This window comes from Rhinopithecus roxellana, chromosome 14 (genome assembly GCF_007565055.1).
Source record: "Rhinopithecus roxellana isolate Shanxi Qingling chromosome 14, ASM756505v1, whole genome shotgun sequence".
Classification (NCBI taxonomy): domain Eukaryota; kingdom Metazoa; phylum Chordata; class Mammalia; order Primates; family Cercopithecidae; genus Rhinopithecus; species Rhinopithecus roxellana.
The window spans coordinates 102505712-102521180 of NC_044562.1; the positions used below are offsets into that span (position 1 = coordinate 102505712).

A 15469-nucleotide genomic window follows, 5' to 3' on the forward strand; every position below is an offset into this window, starting at 1 on the left:
TAGTATTAATGCTAACAATTCTATTATCACTTATTTATCAATACTTAATAATTTCTGGATATATTTTCAGGTTTTATTCTAGCAATGAATTTGAAGATTACCCTGGAAGAAGAAACATCTACAGGTAGTTTATGTCCATTCATTCTGTTATTTCTTTTTTTTTTTTTTTTTTTTGAGGCGGAGTCTCGCTCTGTCGCCCGGACTGGAGTGCAGTGGCCGGATCTCAGCTCACTGCAAGCTCCGCCTCCCGGGTTTACGCCATTCTCCTGCCTCAGCCTCCCGAGTAGTGGGACTACAGACGCCCGCCACCTCGCCCAGCTAGTTTTTGTATTTTTAGTAGAGACGGGGTTTCACCGTGTTAGCCAGGAAGGTCTCGATCTCCTGACCTCGTGATCCACCCGTCTCGGCCTCCCAAAGTGCTGGGATTACAGCCTTGAGCCACCGCGCCCGGCCTCATTCTGTTATTTCTATATATTGATATTTTAATATAAAAAGTCATCATCTCCAGGAGATGGAAAATATTTTTAAATTGTGGCACATCATAAAAATTATTTATGAATTGAGAGAAAACATTTGGAGAATGTTGTATATTACATCAGTATAAAAAACACACACTCTCAAAATGTTAGCCAATTCAAAGTATTTGTTTTCAAAAGGAAAAAACAAGAAATTCTAATGCTCATATAAATACTAAATACTATTTTGGTACTGAACACTTTAACTACATATAGTTAAATTGAGGACATTTCTTTATTTAACACACATTTGTTGAATACCCAGTATGAACCAGGCATTGTTTTTATTCTGATAATATGTGATTTCCTTCACTCTGGCTCACTTTGGCACCACCCATCCCTGTCCCTATATTAGTGCTTAAATTCAGTCCAGTTGTCCCCTTGATGACTGAAATGGTGCCCTCGACAGCCCTTTCTGGATGTGGAAAGGAAAGCGATAGTTACTACATGCTGGTAGTCTATTATATGCCAGGCACCTTTTAATCTGACTTACATATGTAATTTCATTTAATTCCTACAGCCCTATGAGGCAGGTAATGTTGTTGGAGCCAGGATTCGTACCTGGACATGCTGATCTCTGAGCCCTTGCTGTTAACTGCCTCCCTAATGTTTCCAAGGTCACACCCAAATAGGGACATGTGCTAACATACTAACCCTAACAGAGGAAATAAGAAATTTGCCCTCTGTCATATTTCTCTGTTCCCTCCTGGATCGTGATCTTACTTTATGTGTGAAGAAGAATCATTCTCTGGGTCCAGCAATGTCTCTGGCCAGGCCACTCTCTGCCATGCCCAAGGCAAAGTCAGGGACAGCAGCAGAAGAAACTGAGAGGTGGCACAGGAGACCCTGATAGCCACCATGGGGTCCTGACCTGTCCAGACGCTGGCATGACATCATCGAAACTCCTCCACATGGAATTCTGATTCTGAGGGTGTAGGATAAGGTCCCTGAGTTTGTACATTGAAGCCAATCAACCTGTTCAGGAACCACACAGATGACTCTGCAGAGTGAGTGTGGGGGCACTGTGGGCAGTACAGATTGGCTTGTGTAGACTGTGTGGAGGGGGCATTCCCAGCCTGAGCTTCCACGAGCCCAAATTTCCTGCTGAAAGGAATGAAGGCACAGAAGGCACTTAGAATTGTCATTTCTTATTTCTAATTTGCCTATTATTAATTTACCCTTCCTGATATATGGTAAGAACAGGGACTCTTTCTTGGTAATACTGCCAGATTTTCCTTCTATGTTTTGCCATGGGGTGGAAACAGAGAGATAGGAAGATGAAGAACTGTGCATTCCCAAGCACTTTGTAAAGTGTAAAAGATGAATGGTTATGGGAAATGACTACCTCACTGCCATTTGAGGTGTTAGATATTTCTCCCACTCCAGGGAAACCACATAGGGCTTCTTCCTCAAGGTTTGTGCCTATTAAGGCAAAGATGGATCAAAAATCAAGCTACATCAAAATACTGTGATTCCCCTTTACTTTAAATGATATTGGCAACAGAAAAATAGAGTGGGTTTGATGTCAATATGTAAATTAGTCACTTTACATGGAGTAGTACATTTTGATAAATACAATCTCAAAATTTCAGCTTAGTTTTATTTTCATTTCCCTCTAGAATTAGCATTGGAAGCTATCCTCCAAGCAAGAAGTGTGTTACTTGCCATCTAAGGAAAGAAAGGTGCCAATATTACACAGCAAGTTTCAGCGACTACGCCAAGTACTATGCACTTGTCTGCTATGGTAGGTAACGGACCTCACACAAGCACACCATCCCCACGGGCATTGTTGTCATCCTCCTCACCTCTATCTGATCAATTCTTAGCTACAGTTAATGAGCACTTGTTATATGTACGAATCTTACCTTGTGCTTATAGAAAAAGAAATGAAAGGAAGATAGGATGGTATTATTATCTTCACTTTTTTGCAGCTGAGGAAATAGAGCTCGAGGAAACAGAGTAACTTGCCAAAGGTCCACACTGCGACTAAGCATCAGCCAGGATTGAAGCAAGGGTCTGTTGCCTCTAAGTCCCATGCTCTTAACCACCGCATTCCACAGCACTAAGATTGCATGCAGAGGCAACCTATCATCTAGGCTTCACAGGATTTGAGCAATAGCAATAAAAGAAATGTTCTCTGATAAAATGGTTGCTGGACTCTCGGCCCCCTTTTCCCAGAGAAATATCAAACTCTCACAGCCAGGGGAATGAACAAAGGCTTAGAAACCTGAGATCCCCACCTAGGAGGTCAATCATTCCTCAAACTGTAATTTCAATGGGGATAGAAAATGAACCTTTGTCACTCAAGATGTCCTTTCTAAATTTGGAAAACATCGTGAGTAATACATTCAAATATAACAAGCCATAAGTAAGAAAATCTACAAAACATTTCCTGATTGTTTAGGATATACGTACATTTAATGAATAATTTCTACCCATATAATTTTATTTTATGCACAACCTTTTATCTATATCTTAAGCATGTGGCAAACAATAAAACAGGTTAGGTTAAGAGGCCAATATAGATCAATGAAATATATTGGGGTCTAAGTCATTATGGAGATTTGGAAAACTGACTTGGGAATCTCTAATTCTCCAATCTCTGTCACCTCCCCCAGCTTATTCCTAATTTGGGGCTGGGAGTTAGAGTACTTGGAAAAAGGTATTATAAAATGTATACTACCCTCCTATTTTAGTATCAGCTCCCCTGGTGGGGGGGTATGTGGCTCAAAGAACAAATGGAATCTTTGGCTGCTTGATATCCCTGTTCAGTTGCAGAGGTCCTGAAGATCCCATAAAGGGAACCAGAATGAAGGCTACCCTAACATGCCATTTCCTTCAGTCCAGCCACCTGGCCCCTGAACCTAAGCTGCAGCTCATTTGCCTATGTGGACATGAATAAGCATTTTAACCCAAATGCTCCTTTCAAGATAGCACAAAGATGTCAGTTTGAAATAACACTTTCATAAAATGTTTGGTCAGTGGCATCTTTGAAATGTCAAGAGATTGTTGTTCATGACCATATGTGCTGATTGTGGTTACTGGCATTTAAAGGTAGGCATTAAATGTCCCTCTCAAGTTGTATGCAACATTTTTCAACCTAAGCTATGTATTTATGCAACATAGATTGAAAGCTTACGTGCCAGGCACATAGTATCATTGAACTAACCATACTGAGTCATCTGTTTATCTATCTTTTCTCCTGGAAGGCAGGGGCTACTTTCTTTTAATCTTTGTATTTCTAAGACTAAGAGGAATGTCTAATACATAATAGACATTCAATGCTTGTGGAATTAACATAGATATGAGGTAATATTGCTGTCCTTTGCAAAGTCTACAAAAAACTGGTTTTATGCTGATGTATTTGCTGATGAATGCATCAGTGACAGTACATTTACATCCATGCATTTGTATGTGTATGCATTCTGCATTTGTATAATGCTTTAATGTTTTTGGAAGGCACTATCTCACATTTTATATTAGTTTGTCTTCCTAATATATACTTGAGCCTGTGTGCCCACTGAAGAGATGAAGAATAAAAGCCTAAGCTCTCATCAAAAGTTGGTGGAAGAGTCCTTTCTAGAACTTGAATCGCCTGACTTTTCCACCACTCACTCTTCCTCGGCAGTATGGTAATTTCCCATTTAGCAAAAAATATACTGTGTGGGAAGCATCACATCGTCTGGTGTTTTTGAAGCTCCAGTAAAATGAGTCACTGCGCCATCATAGGAAAAACCTTGAAATCTTTCCCTTCGGGACTAAGAGTAAAGCCTCATTATGTAACTTCAAACTCTCCCGAGGGATGGTTAGTAAGTCCTAGATGATAGGATCAAAACAGGTAAAATCATATCGATGATGCTGATGGAACAAAAGCATGCAAGGTAGGCTTCTCAAGGATTGATGTTTAGGCCACTAGGATCACACCTTCCGTCCAGTGTCAAATGCAGTCAGTCATTTATTTGTCTCATTTTTTAGGCGAAAAAAAAAAAAAGATGTGCAAGTTTCCATTATTGAAACTACACACCCATGAAAATTCCACAGGGTAGATGCTGGTTGATTAGACTCTAGAAATTTATATTCATGTCTCATTTCTTTGCACTCTGGCTGGAAATATAATATGTATGTTTGTCCTTTTTCATAACTTTGATGAAAAACTGGCCAAAATGAAAATCTCTGCAATAACATTCTATAAAATTCTGAGATTCCACACAGGAACTTTTGGGTCTTGAGGGAGCCTAATAAATACCATCCTTTTTCCTCATTTCCAAATTAGACTAGGATTCAGGCAGGAAACCAAAATATTATCTTTATTACTTGTAAAGGCTAGTTGGAAAATGTGGTAAAGCTGTGTGGTTTCCCAATATTGCATCCCAGAATTATACTTACACAAATATGGGTACGACAGGGCAGCCACCATCTTCCTCCATGGGGCTTGGCACTGGCACAGGTACAGCACTGAGGAACAGATCAAAAGCATGTTCTCTGCAGGCAGAAAGATGCCAGAAGCAAGACAGAAGGAGCTACTCATACCCAAGTCTTCTCAGAACTCTACAAAAAATTCATTTCTCCTCTGCTTTGCATGGGCCAAGCATGCTACGCTAATGGGTTCCCTCCACATAGAAGGTAGCATCCTCACCCTATCGGGGGAGGCGGGGCAAATGAATATGTACCTCCAACCTCCACATTTGTTGCTTTTAACCTACTGACGGAGCAAATTTATGCTTAAAAAATTTATTTCCAGACATTATTTGATCCTGTATTTCAAATAAGGAATAATTCATTTTTAATTATTTGTAGAGCTTGCTAAAAATGGCCAGTTTCTGCATAGAAAAGCTGAATGCATGTTGGAATATGTAGTGGACACTGGTGTGCCAGCCAGATCCCTTCATCCCCATCTTCAGGACTGACTCAGTCATTTCTTCAGCTGCTGAAAGTGCTAGTGGCTGACAGCTTACAGCTGAACAGCCCCCTAACCCTAACTCCCCCCAACACACTGGAGTTTTCTCTTCTCCCAGGCCACATCCAATGACTGCTTCATGCTAGGGGATAAAGGCTGGCCTTGTTGCCCCATTGGAGACAACTCTACAAGCCATCTAGGGGTCTCTATGTGACAGCAGTGGCATCTACCTTCCTCCCCTGCCCCATTCTTCCTCCTCTTCCCCCACAAGTGTGCATCCCAATACCACCCCCACAAACCTCCTTCCAGGACTGCTTCCCAGGGACCTGCCACAGCATATTTTAAAAGGAAGTATATCCCATATAGATTTCTGCATGTATTACTGCATGGAAGAAATACTAGATTTTACCCATCTAAATAAGCTGAACATTGAACCAAGAAACCAGATTGAAAATACAATCTGGGTACTGGTGAAGGTTGTTTGATAATAAAGACACAGCCAAAACTGGCCCAATACAGCATGACATCTTCCCAGAAGGCCATTTGTCACTGCAGCTTCTGGGGTGCATTTGTGTAATTAGATATTAACGATTCAGGATTAGTCTTGGAAAAGTGCACAGGCAAGGCGTCTCTCACAGCTGTTCTTTGAGTGGGCTTTGATCTCATGTATTGTTTAAATGTAACTTAAAAGTGATGTTTTCTTCTCTATGGGGAAAAAAATAGCTGCAGAATTAAAAGATGTGCTGGCACTTGACACTAATCACAAATACTACCAGCAGCTCGTCTTAAAAACAAAGTGTTATTTTAACACTAAGCCATGATTTTGTTTTCATCCTGCACACAGGACCAGGTGTCCCCATTTCCACCCTTCATGATGGACTCACTGATCAAGGTACTCTCTTGCATGCTATTTATCTTGTTTCGAGTAATCCTGAACTCTCTGCGATACTCCGCAAGAGAAAGCAGGACAGTTTCTCCACACCACCAAGGGAACTGCGGTGGAATCCTGTTATCACACCACTTATTATTGCACAGATTTGGATATTATTTGGGTCAAACATGGTCCTATGAAATTTAATAATTCTTTGCAGTGAGAACCTGGCATAACACAGATGAGTTATATCAGAGGGTTTAATTCTATCTTCTCCAATCAGCCTTATAAAAAGCACAGATTAGAATTGGGAAAAAACTTAACACATTCAGTACGATCTTCCTTCCAAAATAGAATTTCTAGTTTTTTTGTTTTTTGTTTTTTTTGTTTTTTCTTTTTTTTGCTCAGGGGGTTGGGGGTAGGGGGTTGTTTGTGTGTGTGTGTGTATGTGTGTGGTAACATCCCAAACCAGAAACAAATTCTACATGTAACTTCTTCAGTTCAGAGCAGAGGGTGACTGTCATGCCAGCTTTTTTTGTTTTAACAGCTACATCACATTGTTGCCACGTATGAACGCCCTGAAATTTGGAGGCTCTTTCCATTTTCAACTGCTATCAAGACAGTCCTCCTCTATCCTGTATTTGTGATATTGGTTCAAAATAGTTCACATCTCAAAGACGACTGGTTTTGCTCTCAACAGAGTTGTCCGAGTGTCTAATTGCTCTGATACTCTCCTGCTGGCTCTCCATTATCTTTTGATTTACTATTAAACAACATTATAGAGTTGGAGTTGTTGGAGGCCAGGGACAATGAGGCAGATGCCACTTTCTTCAGCACTCATGCCTGCAATTGCTCCTGGACAGCTTTGGTGACAAGTCAGGAGACTGCCTTGGGATTAGTTTGGCTGTCAGCTCAATGGCTCAAGTATAGGTGAAAATAATGAGAAAAAAAAACAGAATCAATTTGGGAACTCTGGACAGGACAGGCATGGTGATAATGGGACTGTGAATTTAGTTTCATTTTAAGATTTTTTTTAAACCTTGTGTCTAATAAGGAAATACTTGTAAGAATAACAGATTATGTTTCTTAATTTGACCATCTCAGTCAGTGAGATTGATTTCAAGTCGACAATGTTTTGTTTTAATAGAAATCACCATCAGGGTATAATTCCCATTTTATCAAGACTCAAAATAATAGCCAGCCTTTCTTTTTCGATAGCATGAATTTCCACTTTCTTGAGATCCTTCTTAGATTCCTGGCAGATCTCTTTACTGATTTGGAAGCTCCTTTATTTCACTCACTATTTACAAAATAGGTACATACTCAGATATATCAGATGTAATTAAATAAGTGCTAACTGAAAAAATAGAATTCAAATTCTTTCAGAGCGCGGTTCCACAACTTACCTAATGTGAAATTATTCTCCCATGTTCATTATAAATGCAGATTCCCAGGCCTTCCCCAAAGATTTTAATATGGTACATCTTAAGTTATGCTTGGAAGTTTGTATTTTTAATAGTAAATGTTCAACTGCTGTTTTGGAGCAGATGCTGTGTCTCTTATTTACATCGCATTTGGTGTCAGCAATCTCATTTAACAAATATTTATGGAACTTCTACCACATTAAACCAGACACTGCGCTAGGTCCTGGATCTATCTATAAAATAAAGAGATACTGGGTTAGACGATGTCCTTGTTCTCAAGGAGGTTATAGATGAGTAAGGAATATGAACATGGAAATGAGCAGTTACAATACAGTGGGGTAAGTTCTAAGATAGGGGAACTACAGAAAGCCTGGAAGCCCACAGGAAGAGCAGCTCATCTGAGTTTGGGGGATTAGGAAATGTTTACTAATGATAGCTACCACAAGCCTAAGACTCATGAATATGAAGTAGGTGTTGATGCTGTTTGGATGATTGGTTTGATAATGGTTTTTTACTGAGATAGAGGATTCACTGTAGAGATCAGGTTTTGGGAGGATGATGAATTTTGTTTTAAATGTTGAGCTTGAGGCACTGATGGGATGTTTAAATGGAGTTGCTCTGTAATGACATTATTTTGGATCTGGATGTCAGAAGATCAGTTTGGACTGAAGATACTGATGAAAGTCATTAGTTTATGGAGCATGTGGTAACTAAGGCCTTGGAAGTGGATGGCATGAGCAGAGTGACAATACAAGAGTGGATAGGGTTAGTGGGGAGTGAGCCTACAACAAAACTGTGTGGATCATCAACACTTGAGAAATGGAAGGAGAAAAATGAGCCTGGAGAGGAGACCAAGAAGGAACAGAAGGAGGGGAATAAACTTGAGAGTATGGTATTGTGGAAAGCAGGGGATGAGAAGAACTCAAGGAGGAGGAAATAATCAGCCGTGCCAGATGCTGCAGAGAGTGAAGGAAGACTTGCTCTAAATTAATGGACTTAGCAAGAGGGAGATTGACATTAGCTTGGTCAGAGCCATTTCAGTGGAGCAGTGGAGGTGGAAGCCAGATTAAAGCAAAATTAGGTCTGCATAAGTAAGTTAAAAAAAAAAAAAAAAAGCAGTATTTCCAGTTGGCCTGAGTGTGATGAGAAGAGGGGATTGGTGGGATGATGGCTGTAAAAAGTTGATGTAGGTTTAATTTTGTTTTTGAAAGAGGATAAACATTTGAGTATGAGTGAATGTTGACAGAGGAAATCAGGAGAAAAAATGGAATGAAAACATAGAGGAGGGAGGTCCCTAAGAAGTTGAGAAAGGATGAAGATCAGAGACAGATAAGAGGATTAATCTCTTGTGATGTGATGGGAGAGAATAAAGAAATTGTTGGTATAATTGTATGAAAGTTGGAACACAGTGAAATGGCTTCATTTTCCCTGCAAAGAGGGGGAGGGTTATTTGAACATAGCAGGTAGTACTTGAACCAGATTCTGTGGGAATCCAGAAGAGCTGGAATTGACAGGGAGGGCCCAGTTAAAGCTTAGTTGCTTTCGGCACAGAAAATGCTCATTAAAATTAACTAATTCATGACATGACCTTATTAATCAGCCTTTCCATGGATTCTTCCCATAATTAAATTAATGAGCAATGTGGGATTTTAAAATGATTCAAACAGAAATCAAGTATAAGGTCCATCGCTGTCATAACTCAATTTCATCACAATGAAGAGCCTACAAATACATGTGGAGCAGATACTACATGCCGGATACTAGGTGCTGTGTGTGCTTGGTACTGAGTATACAGTGATGGATGAGAGAAAGTAAAAGGTGTAGTCTGGCCTGTACTCCCCTTGCTAGGTTATAGGTTTTTAATGCACAGCCTTAGTGAGAAGCCCATCTGCCAACTCTCACTCTCCCCACTGCCCCCTGTGAGATTCTGTTTGTACTCCAAGAGGTGGAAAAATTGCCCACTCACTATCCATAAAACTGCAACTCTAAATGCTGAACCCTAAAAGCATTTAGATTAAATTTGGCATTTCATTAAGCCACGTATCAGAAAAGTTTGGGAGCTAAGAACAGAACAGAGGAAGAGTCAAAGCCATAAGCACGTAACAACACCCGGATACTGTCTCCCACTTCCAGTGCTTGTGGTAAAATAATACAAATAGTAATCAGTCAATCAATCAGCCACTCTGTGTGCTTGATCCACACAGGAGTCTATTTATCCATGGCAGCTCCACACACAGAATCCACGCAAGAATGAAGGGTTGGCTCTGCTGTACTTAGAATTGTGTATTCATTTTACTTTTTTGGTTTTAACTTTTAAGGTGTCACAAGTATCTCTTCCCTGATGGATTACCCAAAGTTAATGTGAAATTCATTATGTATCTTATACAAATCATACCCAAAACATCTATACTTGTGCTAAGATTAAATATAACATGTTGGAGCAAAATGCCATGAGTATATGAAAACTGAGAGTTACAAGAGAAGTGGTTTGGCAAACTTAGTATAGTTACAAGCACTCCTCCAGCTCTCTCTCTTCAGAGACCACTCTTTCAAAAAGGCATAAAAACAAGAAGTCCATGGACATCTTTTGTAGCAATAAATATACCTCACAAGTCATCCAGCCCCTCTTTTAAAATATAAAGCTAAAGCTCCACATATTATTTGAAAGACTAACTTTTCCCTAGAAAATGCTGATGTCAATCCCAAGTTCAAAATAAAGTCTATAAAAAGCCCTCTATTGCTAGAAACCTATTTGCATGTATTACCAATCTACAGATTTAAGAGATCAATGGATTTCTTCCTTTTCAGATATTAAAGTGTGAAATATAACTGAGCTGAAGTATAAATAGCAGGTTTTAGATTTTTTAAAGATTTAAGACAGAGAAAGAGCATAGTGTGTGTGTGTATACACAATATATATTGTTGTCTTCCTCGGATATATCACTACCTTGAGAGAAAGGATCTGAAAGAATAGCATACACAGTAATTCAATTTCCAAAAAAAGGAGAATATCTTATATTAATCAAGTACAACAGGAAAGTGTAAGAAAGAAAGATTTTAAAAATCACAGAAATAATATTCAACTTTACACATTAAAAATTAAAAAACAAATTTTGAAATTACACAATTAATTATTTTAAATTTGAGGCCCCAGTAATCCAGATTGTATTTTCACTACATTTTTTTTTTAGTATATGATAAAATAAATATCACCTGCTTAGGTCATGGCTTTAAACTTAAAAACAAAACAGTTTTAGATGGGAAAACGTGATTGAATAAACGTTGTTGCTCCTGTGATCTTGCTCAAAATGTGTTTTGATGCTATCAGAATTAGTTAAAGGCACAGTGATTAAAATGTGATGTCCTTCCTAAAGGCTGATTATGCTCTAAAGGCTGATTATAAATACATTTGTCGATATGAAACTTCACTTCTTAAGCAAGCTTTTCACAGTTTCAGTTTCACCCATATTGAAGTCAAAGGAATTTTAAGGGAAAAAATTGTTTATGGAAATACTATTGATTAAAAACGAACATTTAACTTTTTTTCAGAAATTAAAATCCTGGAAGAAAACAAGGAATTGGAAAATGCTTTGAAAAATATCCAGCTGCCTAAAGAGGAAATTAAGAAACTTGAAGTAGATGAAATTAGTAAGATCTTTTAAAAACTTCTCATGTATAGATATGAAGCTGAGCAATTTTCTTGCCTTTAAAAAAGCATAGGGTGAACGTTACAGTGCAAATTCTGTGATCTATTAATATTACAGGATTTCATTTAAAATAATCTTATGGTAACAATTTTTAGTTTTACTAAATATCTTTAATATGTTTGTGAACATGGTTGATCTTATACATTTTCAATAGCTTCCTTTCCACATTGACATTTTTCAAAAAGAGCTTATCTAATTTTAATTTTAAAATGTGTCCTTCTAGAACAAATAATAATTCAAGACTTCTAGTCATTTATACATTTAACACAAAAATTTAATAAAAGTTACTTTCAATATATCCTCAATTCTTAACAATTTAGTAGTTGAAAATTGATTTTATGGCATATATTGCTATTAAAGATAATAAATGATGCTATGAGTACTGTGGAATGAAGATTTTTCTCCTTTTTTTTTCCTCAAAGCTTTATGGTACAAGATGATTCTTCCTCCTCAATTTGACAGATCAAAGAAGTATCCCTTGCTAATTCAAGTGTATGTAATATTTTCTTTGGTGTAAAAACTATTTACTGAAAATATGTTAGATGAAATACACATTTATGAAATAGAATGAACCATCCTTCTTGGTAACAGTTCCTATTGATGCTGTTTTTATATATTCTTCAACTAATCAGAGTAAATAAAATATGGCTATTTAAAATAGATTGAGGAAGTTTTGAGATTTTAGCTGGACTTGCTTGCATTGGCTGTGCTAAATTTCCTTTGTATGGCAATTTGCCGAATGTGTCAGAATACCTTTGAGATAGAGAAATTGCAGCCAAAAAAATATTGTAAATCATCTTCACATCTTATGTAATTGAGTTAGAAATGAAATAAAGGAATAGAATACATTTAGTGGAATCACACCCAAAATCAGTGCTGACCTACACACAATTTGCTTAAAACACCATGCATTTTTTTTAGTATATCTTATGTCTGCTTTTAGCAAGTGGCAGGTGGCAGAAATGACGAAAAACCCACACATATTCCTTGAAATGCCAACCCTAGATGTATCCGTTTTGGGGAATAGGAGAGGCTGTGTCCCAAAACAACTTCCTTGTAGCAAACCTCTGGGAAAAGCCTGGACTCCTCTTGATTTTGAGCCAGTTCTAACGCCATTGTTATTTTATCACATAATTGTACTGGAATTACTAGAAGCAATGCTTGGCCAGGATGGGAAATAGAGTTTTACAAAGAAATCAAAGATTCTTTTTTTTTTTTTCCTTTAGGTATGGTGGTCCCTGCAGTCAGAGTGTAAGGTCTGTATTTGCTGTTAATTGGATATCTTATCTTGCAAGTAAGGAAGGGATGGTCATTGCCTTGGTGGATGGCCGAGGAACAGCTTTCCAAGGTGACAAACTCCTGTATGCAGTGTATCGAAAGCTGGGTGTTTATGAAGTTGAAGACCAGATTACAGCTGTCAGGTGAGCACCTTCTCATTCAAGCAGATGTCAACATGCAACAAAAGTCATGCAATCACCATTGTGTTTCTCCATTCTTCATGACTTAATTCTTTTTTTTTTTTTTCTTTTTCTAACTTAGTCTAAAAGTATTACTAATCTTACAGGGGTATTTTTGCCAAATATGAAAAAAAAGTATTCATGGAAGAGCGCTGATAAATGTGTAGAAAAATGATTTCAAGCGCTAAATCACAAATACCCTCTTTTGAAGTGTTGTCATTCATTCTAATATCTTTTAATTTAGTTCCATTTCTTACAATTCATAGAAAAACTTCGAACTCTAATGGTGATCTTCAGGGAAACAAACATCTGAATTTGCTCAAGCATTGTGGATTCTACCTCATATCAAGATTTTATCAGCACTACATGCTTTTAGATGTTAGGCATTCATTTGTGGTTAAAGTTGCTATCAGTCGACCATTATAGCATGAAATGGTTTGCCTATTTTCGTTTGACAAAAACAAAGTCATTTCACACAACAGAAATTATATTATGAAAACATTTAGGGGAAAGACAGGTTCATAATCTGATTTCTTCTTCTCAACTATATATATTTTCAACCATGATTTATGGTTCAATCATCTTTTCCTGAAACAGGACTACATAGGCACCAAAATTGTGGCTTTTTTAGAAACACTATGCAAATAATTCTTGCAATGTCTCTATAGTTGTTGAATTTCTGTTATTATGTTATGAGTAGGTGAAGCTAGAGAATAATAGTTCATAAATCTAAAAGGTAGCAGGCTACTTGCACTCTCAGTCATGAATATATACGCGTGTGCGGATCTAAAGGTCAAACACTATTTCACAGGCAAAGAGCAATTTAGAAATTTCTTTAGTACATTTTTTATCTCCTTAATGTCCTTAATACTTAATGATTTCACTGCAACATGCAGAACAAAGATTGTATTTAACAGCCAGGAGCCAGGCCTAGACAACACTTTTTTGTAATTTTGTCTCTAATCAAAGCAGAAGAGTTTAGACTCACAAGTAATTATTTTTAAAAATAGAAAGCTGTCCATAACCCATACATTTTCAAGTGCTTCTTTCATTCTAGGAACACACAAAATGTTCAATAAAAAACCAAGTCTATCTGAGTACAATATAACAAATTAGTAAGTAGGTTACTAACACTAAAATCTGTAGCTATCACTCAATTTCTGGAAGCTCCCTCTTTCTTATGGATTCAGACTTTGGCCTTTCAACTATTCACTTGTTTGGAGGAGATAGTTCAAAGAAAAACCCCACTGAGGTATCAGTTTCTCATATAAAGACTGTAGTGTGCCTTAATGAGAATATTAACGCCATCCTCAGAATTATAGCCTAATTCCATGAGGGACTTATTTTTAGCACCATGGCTTACATCTATTTGCATTTAAGCCATGCAATAAACATCAAGGACATGTAATCCTGGGACTACATGAAAACAGAGATGAAAATATGCCTCATCTATAATTTATTTAGATCTTTTCCAAAGCTGAAAGAGCTAAAAAGTAGTTTATTTTGGCATTGGTTAAAAAATCACTGTCTTCGTCATCATTATCATCACAACCCATCAGTAACAACAAAATATGTGATTATACTTTTATGCATTTATTTACCACCACAAATGCACCATTTGAACCTAAGAAGAAATAACTTCTTAATATTTTCCTTGGATGAAATGAAATTTTAAACCTGAGCCATGTTGTTCAACACAAAGGACACAAAACCATAAATTCTACCTTCTACTGATTTTCGCAGTAACACCAATTTGTCTTTGGTATGTAGAATTGAAGACGGACTAGAGGTGGTAATTGGATACCTTTACTTTCTCTGAGCCATTTTTAGGATGGAATCTGGAGAAAGTCTTCCTGCTGTAGGGAAAACATATGTTCACCCATATATTTAGCCATTTAACAACATATCAAATATTAATATTAATACATGCCATTGCAGTACATTCTGTATAAAATTGTGCAATTTGCAATCTCTGTTTTCAATGTGCTTACAATCTGGTAAAAGTAAATAAGCCACCTACACTCTGAAGGGACAACATTGTTGTTAGATCAAACTTTTAGTAAACACCCCAGAGAATATGGGCAGCTGCGTGGCCTCATGCAAAGCCTATAAACAACAGTGGAGATGACAGCCAGAGCTGGCCTTGGTTTTTGCTTGAAATCATTCTTATGCAACTGTGAAAAGGAAGCCTTATAATCCAATGCTTTGAGAAAACAAAAGCTAAATAGGATTGACTTAGACTAATAATCCTGGGGATGATTCAATATACCTCCTAAGGAAGTGTTTTAGGAATCAGACATCGAATGCCTGACCTGGGGAATTGAGATTGCAATCCTTCTACTGTAGCCCTTAAATTGCCTCTCAGAGAATAAAATTTGTCCCCTGAATATTTTATAAAATGCAGTCTGGCTAAGCTTTTGACATACCAAAAGAAAATCGTATGTACATATTTGGAAACAACAGTAAATACTACTCAAGGCCAGCAAATAGATTTAAACAAAGCAAAGTAGGGGAAAAAAAGAAGTCATATCATCTCATAACTTCTGTCTATATGAAAGAAAATGCTTCAGAAGAGATGCTTGTGAAACTACAGACATA

General features: G+C 37.5%; 1 protein-coding gene across 3 annotated transcripts in view; it reads left to right on the forward strand.

Annotated features, from left to right (window-relative positions):
• Nucleotides 1-15469, forward strand: part of FAP (fibroblast activation protein alpha) — a 73843-nt gene that overhangs the window by 43537 nt on the left and 14837 nt on the right. For 2 of the 3 annotated variants that reach the window (XM_010361852.2, XM_030916933.1), the window contains 6 exons: nucleotides 71-124; nucleotides 2135-2259; nucleotides 6257-6304; nucleotides 11257-11355; nucleotides 11837-11906; nucleotides 12641-12835. In XM_010361852.2, coding sequence (XP_010360154.2) covers nucleotides 71-124; nucleotides 2135-2259; nucleotides 6257-6304; nucleotides 11257-11355; nucleotides 11837-11906; nucleotides 12641-12835 — 591 coding nt within the window. The remainder of the gene's footprint in view (nucleotides 1-70; nucleotides 125-2134; nucleotides 2260-6256; nucleotides 6305-11256; nucleotides 11356-11836; nucleotides 11907-12640; nucleotides 12836-15469) is intronic. The other variant, XM_030916934.1, reaches the window with a different exon arrangement.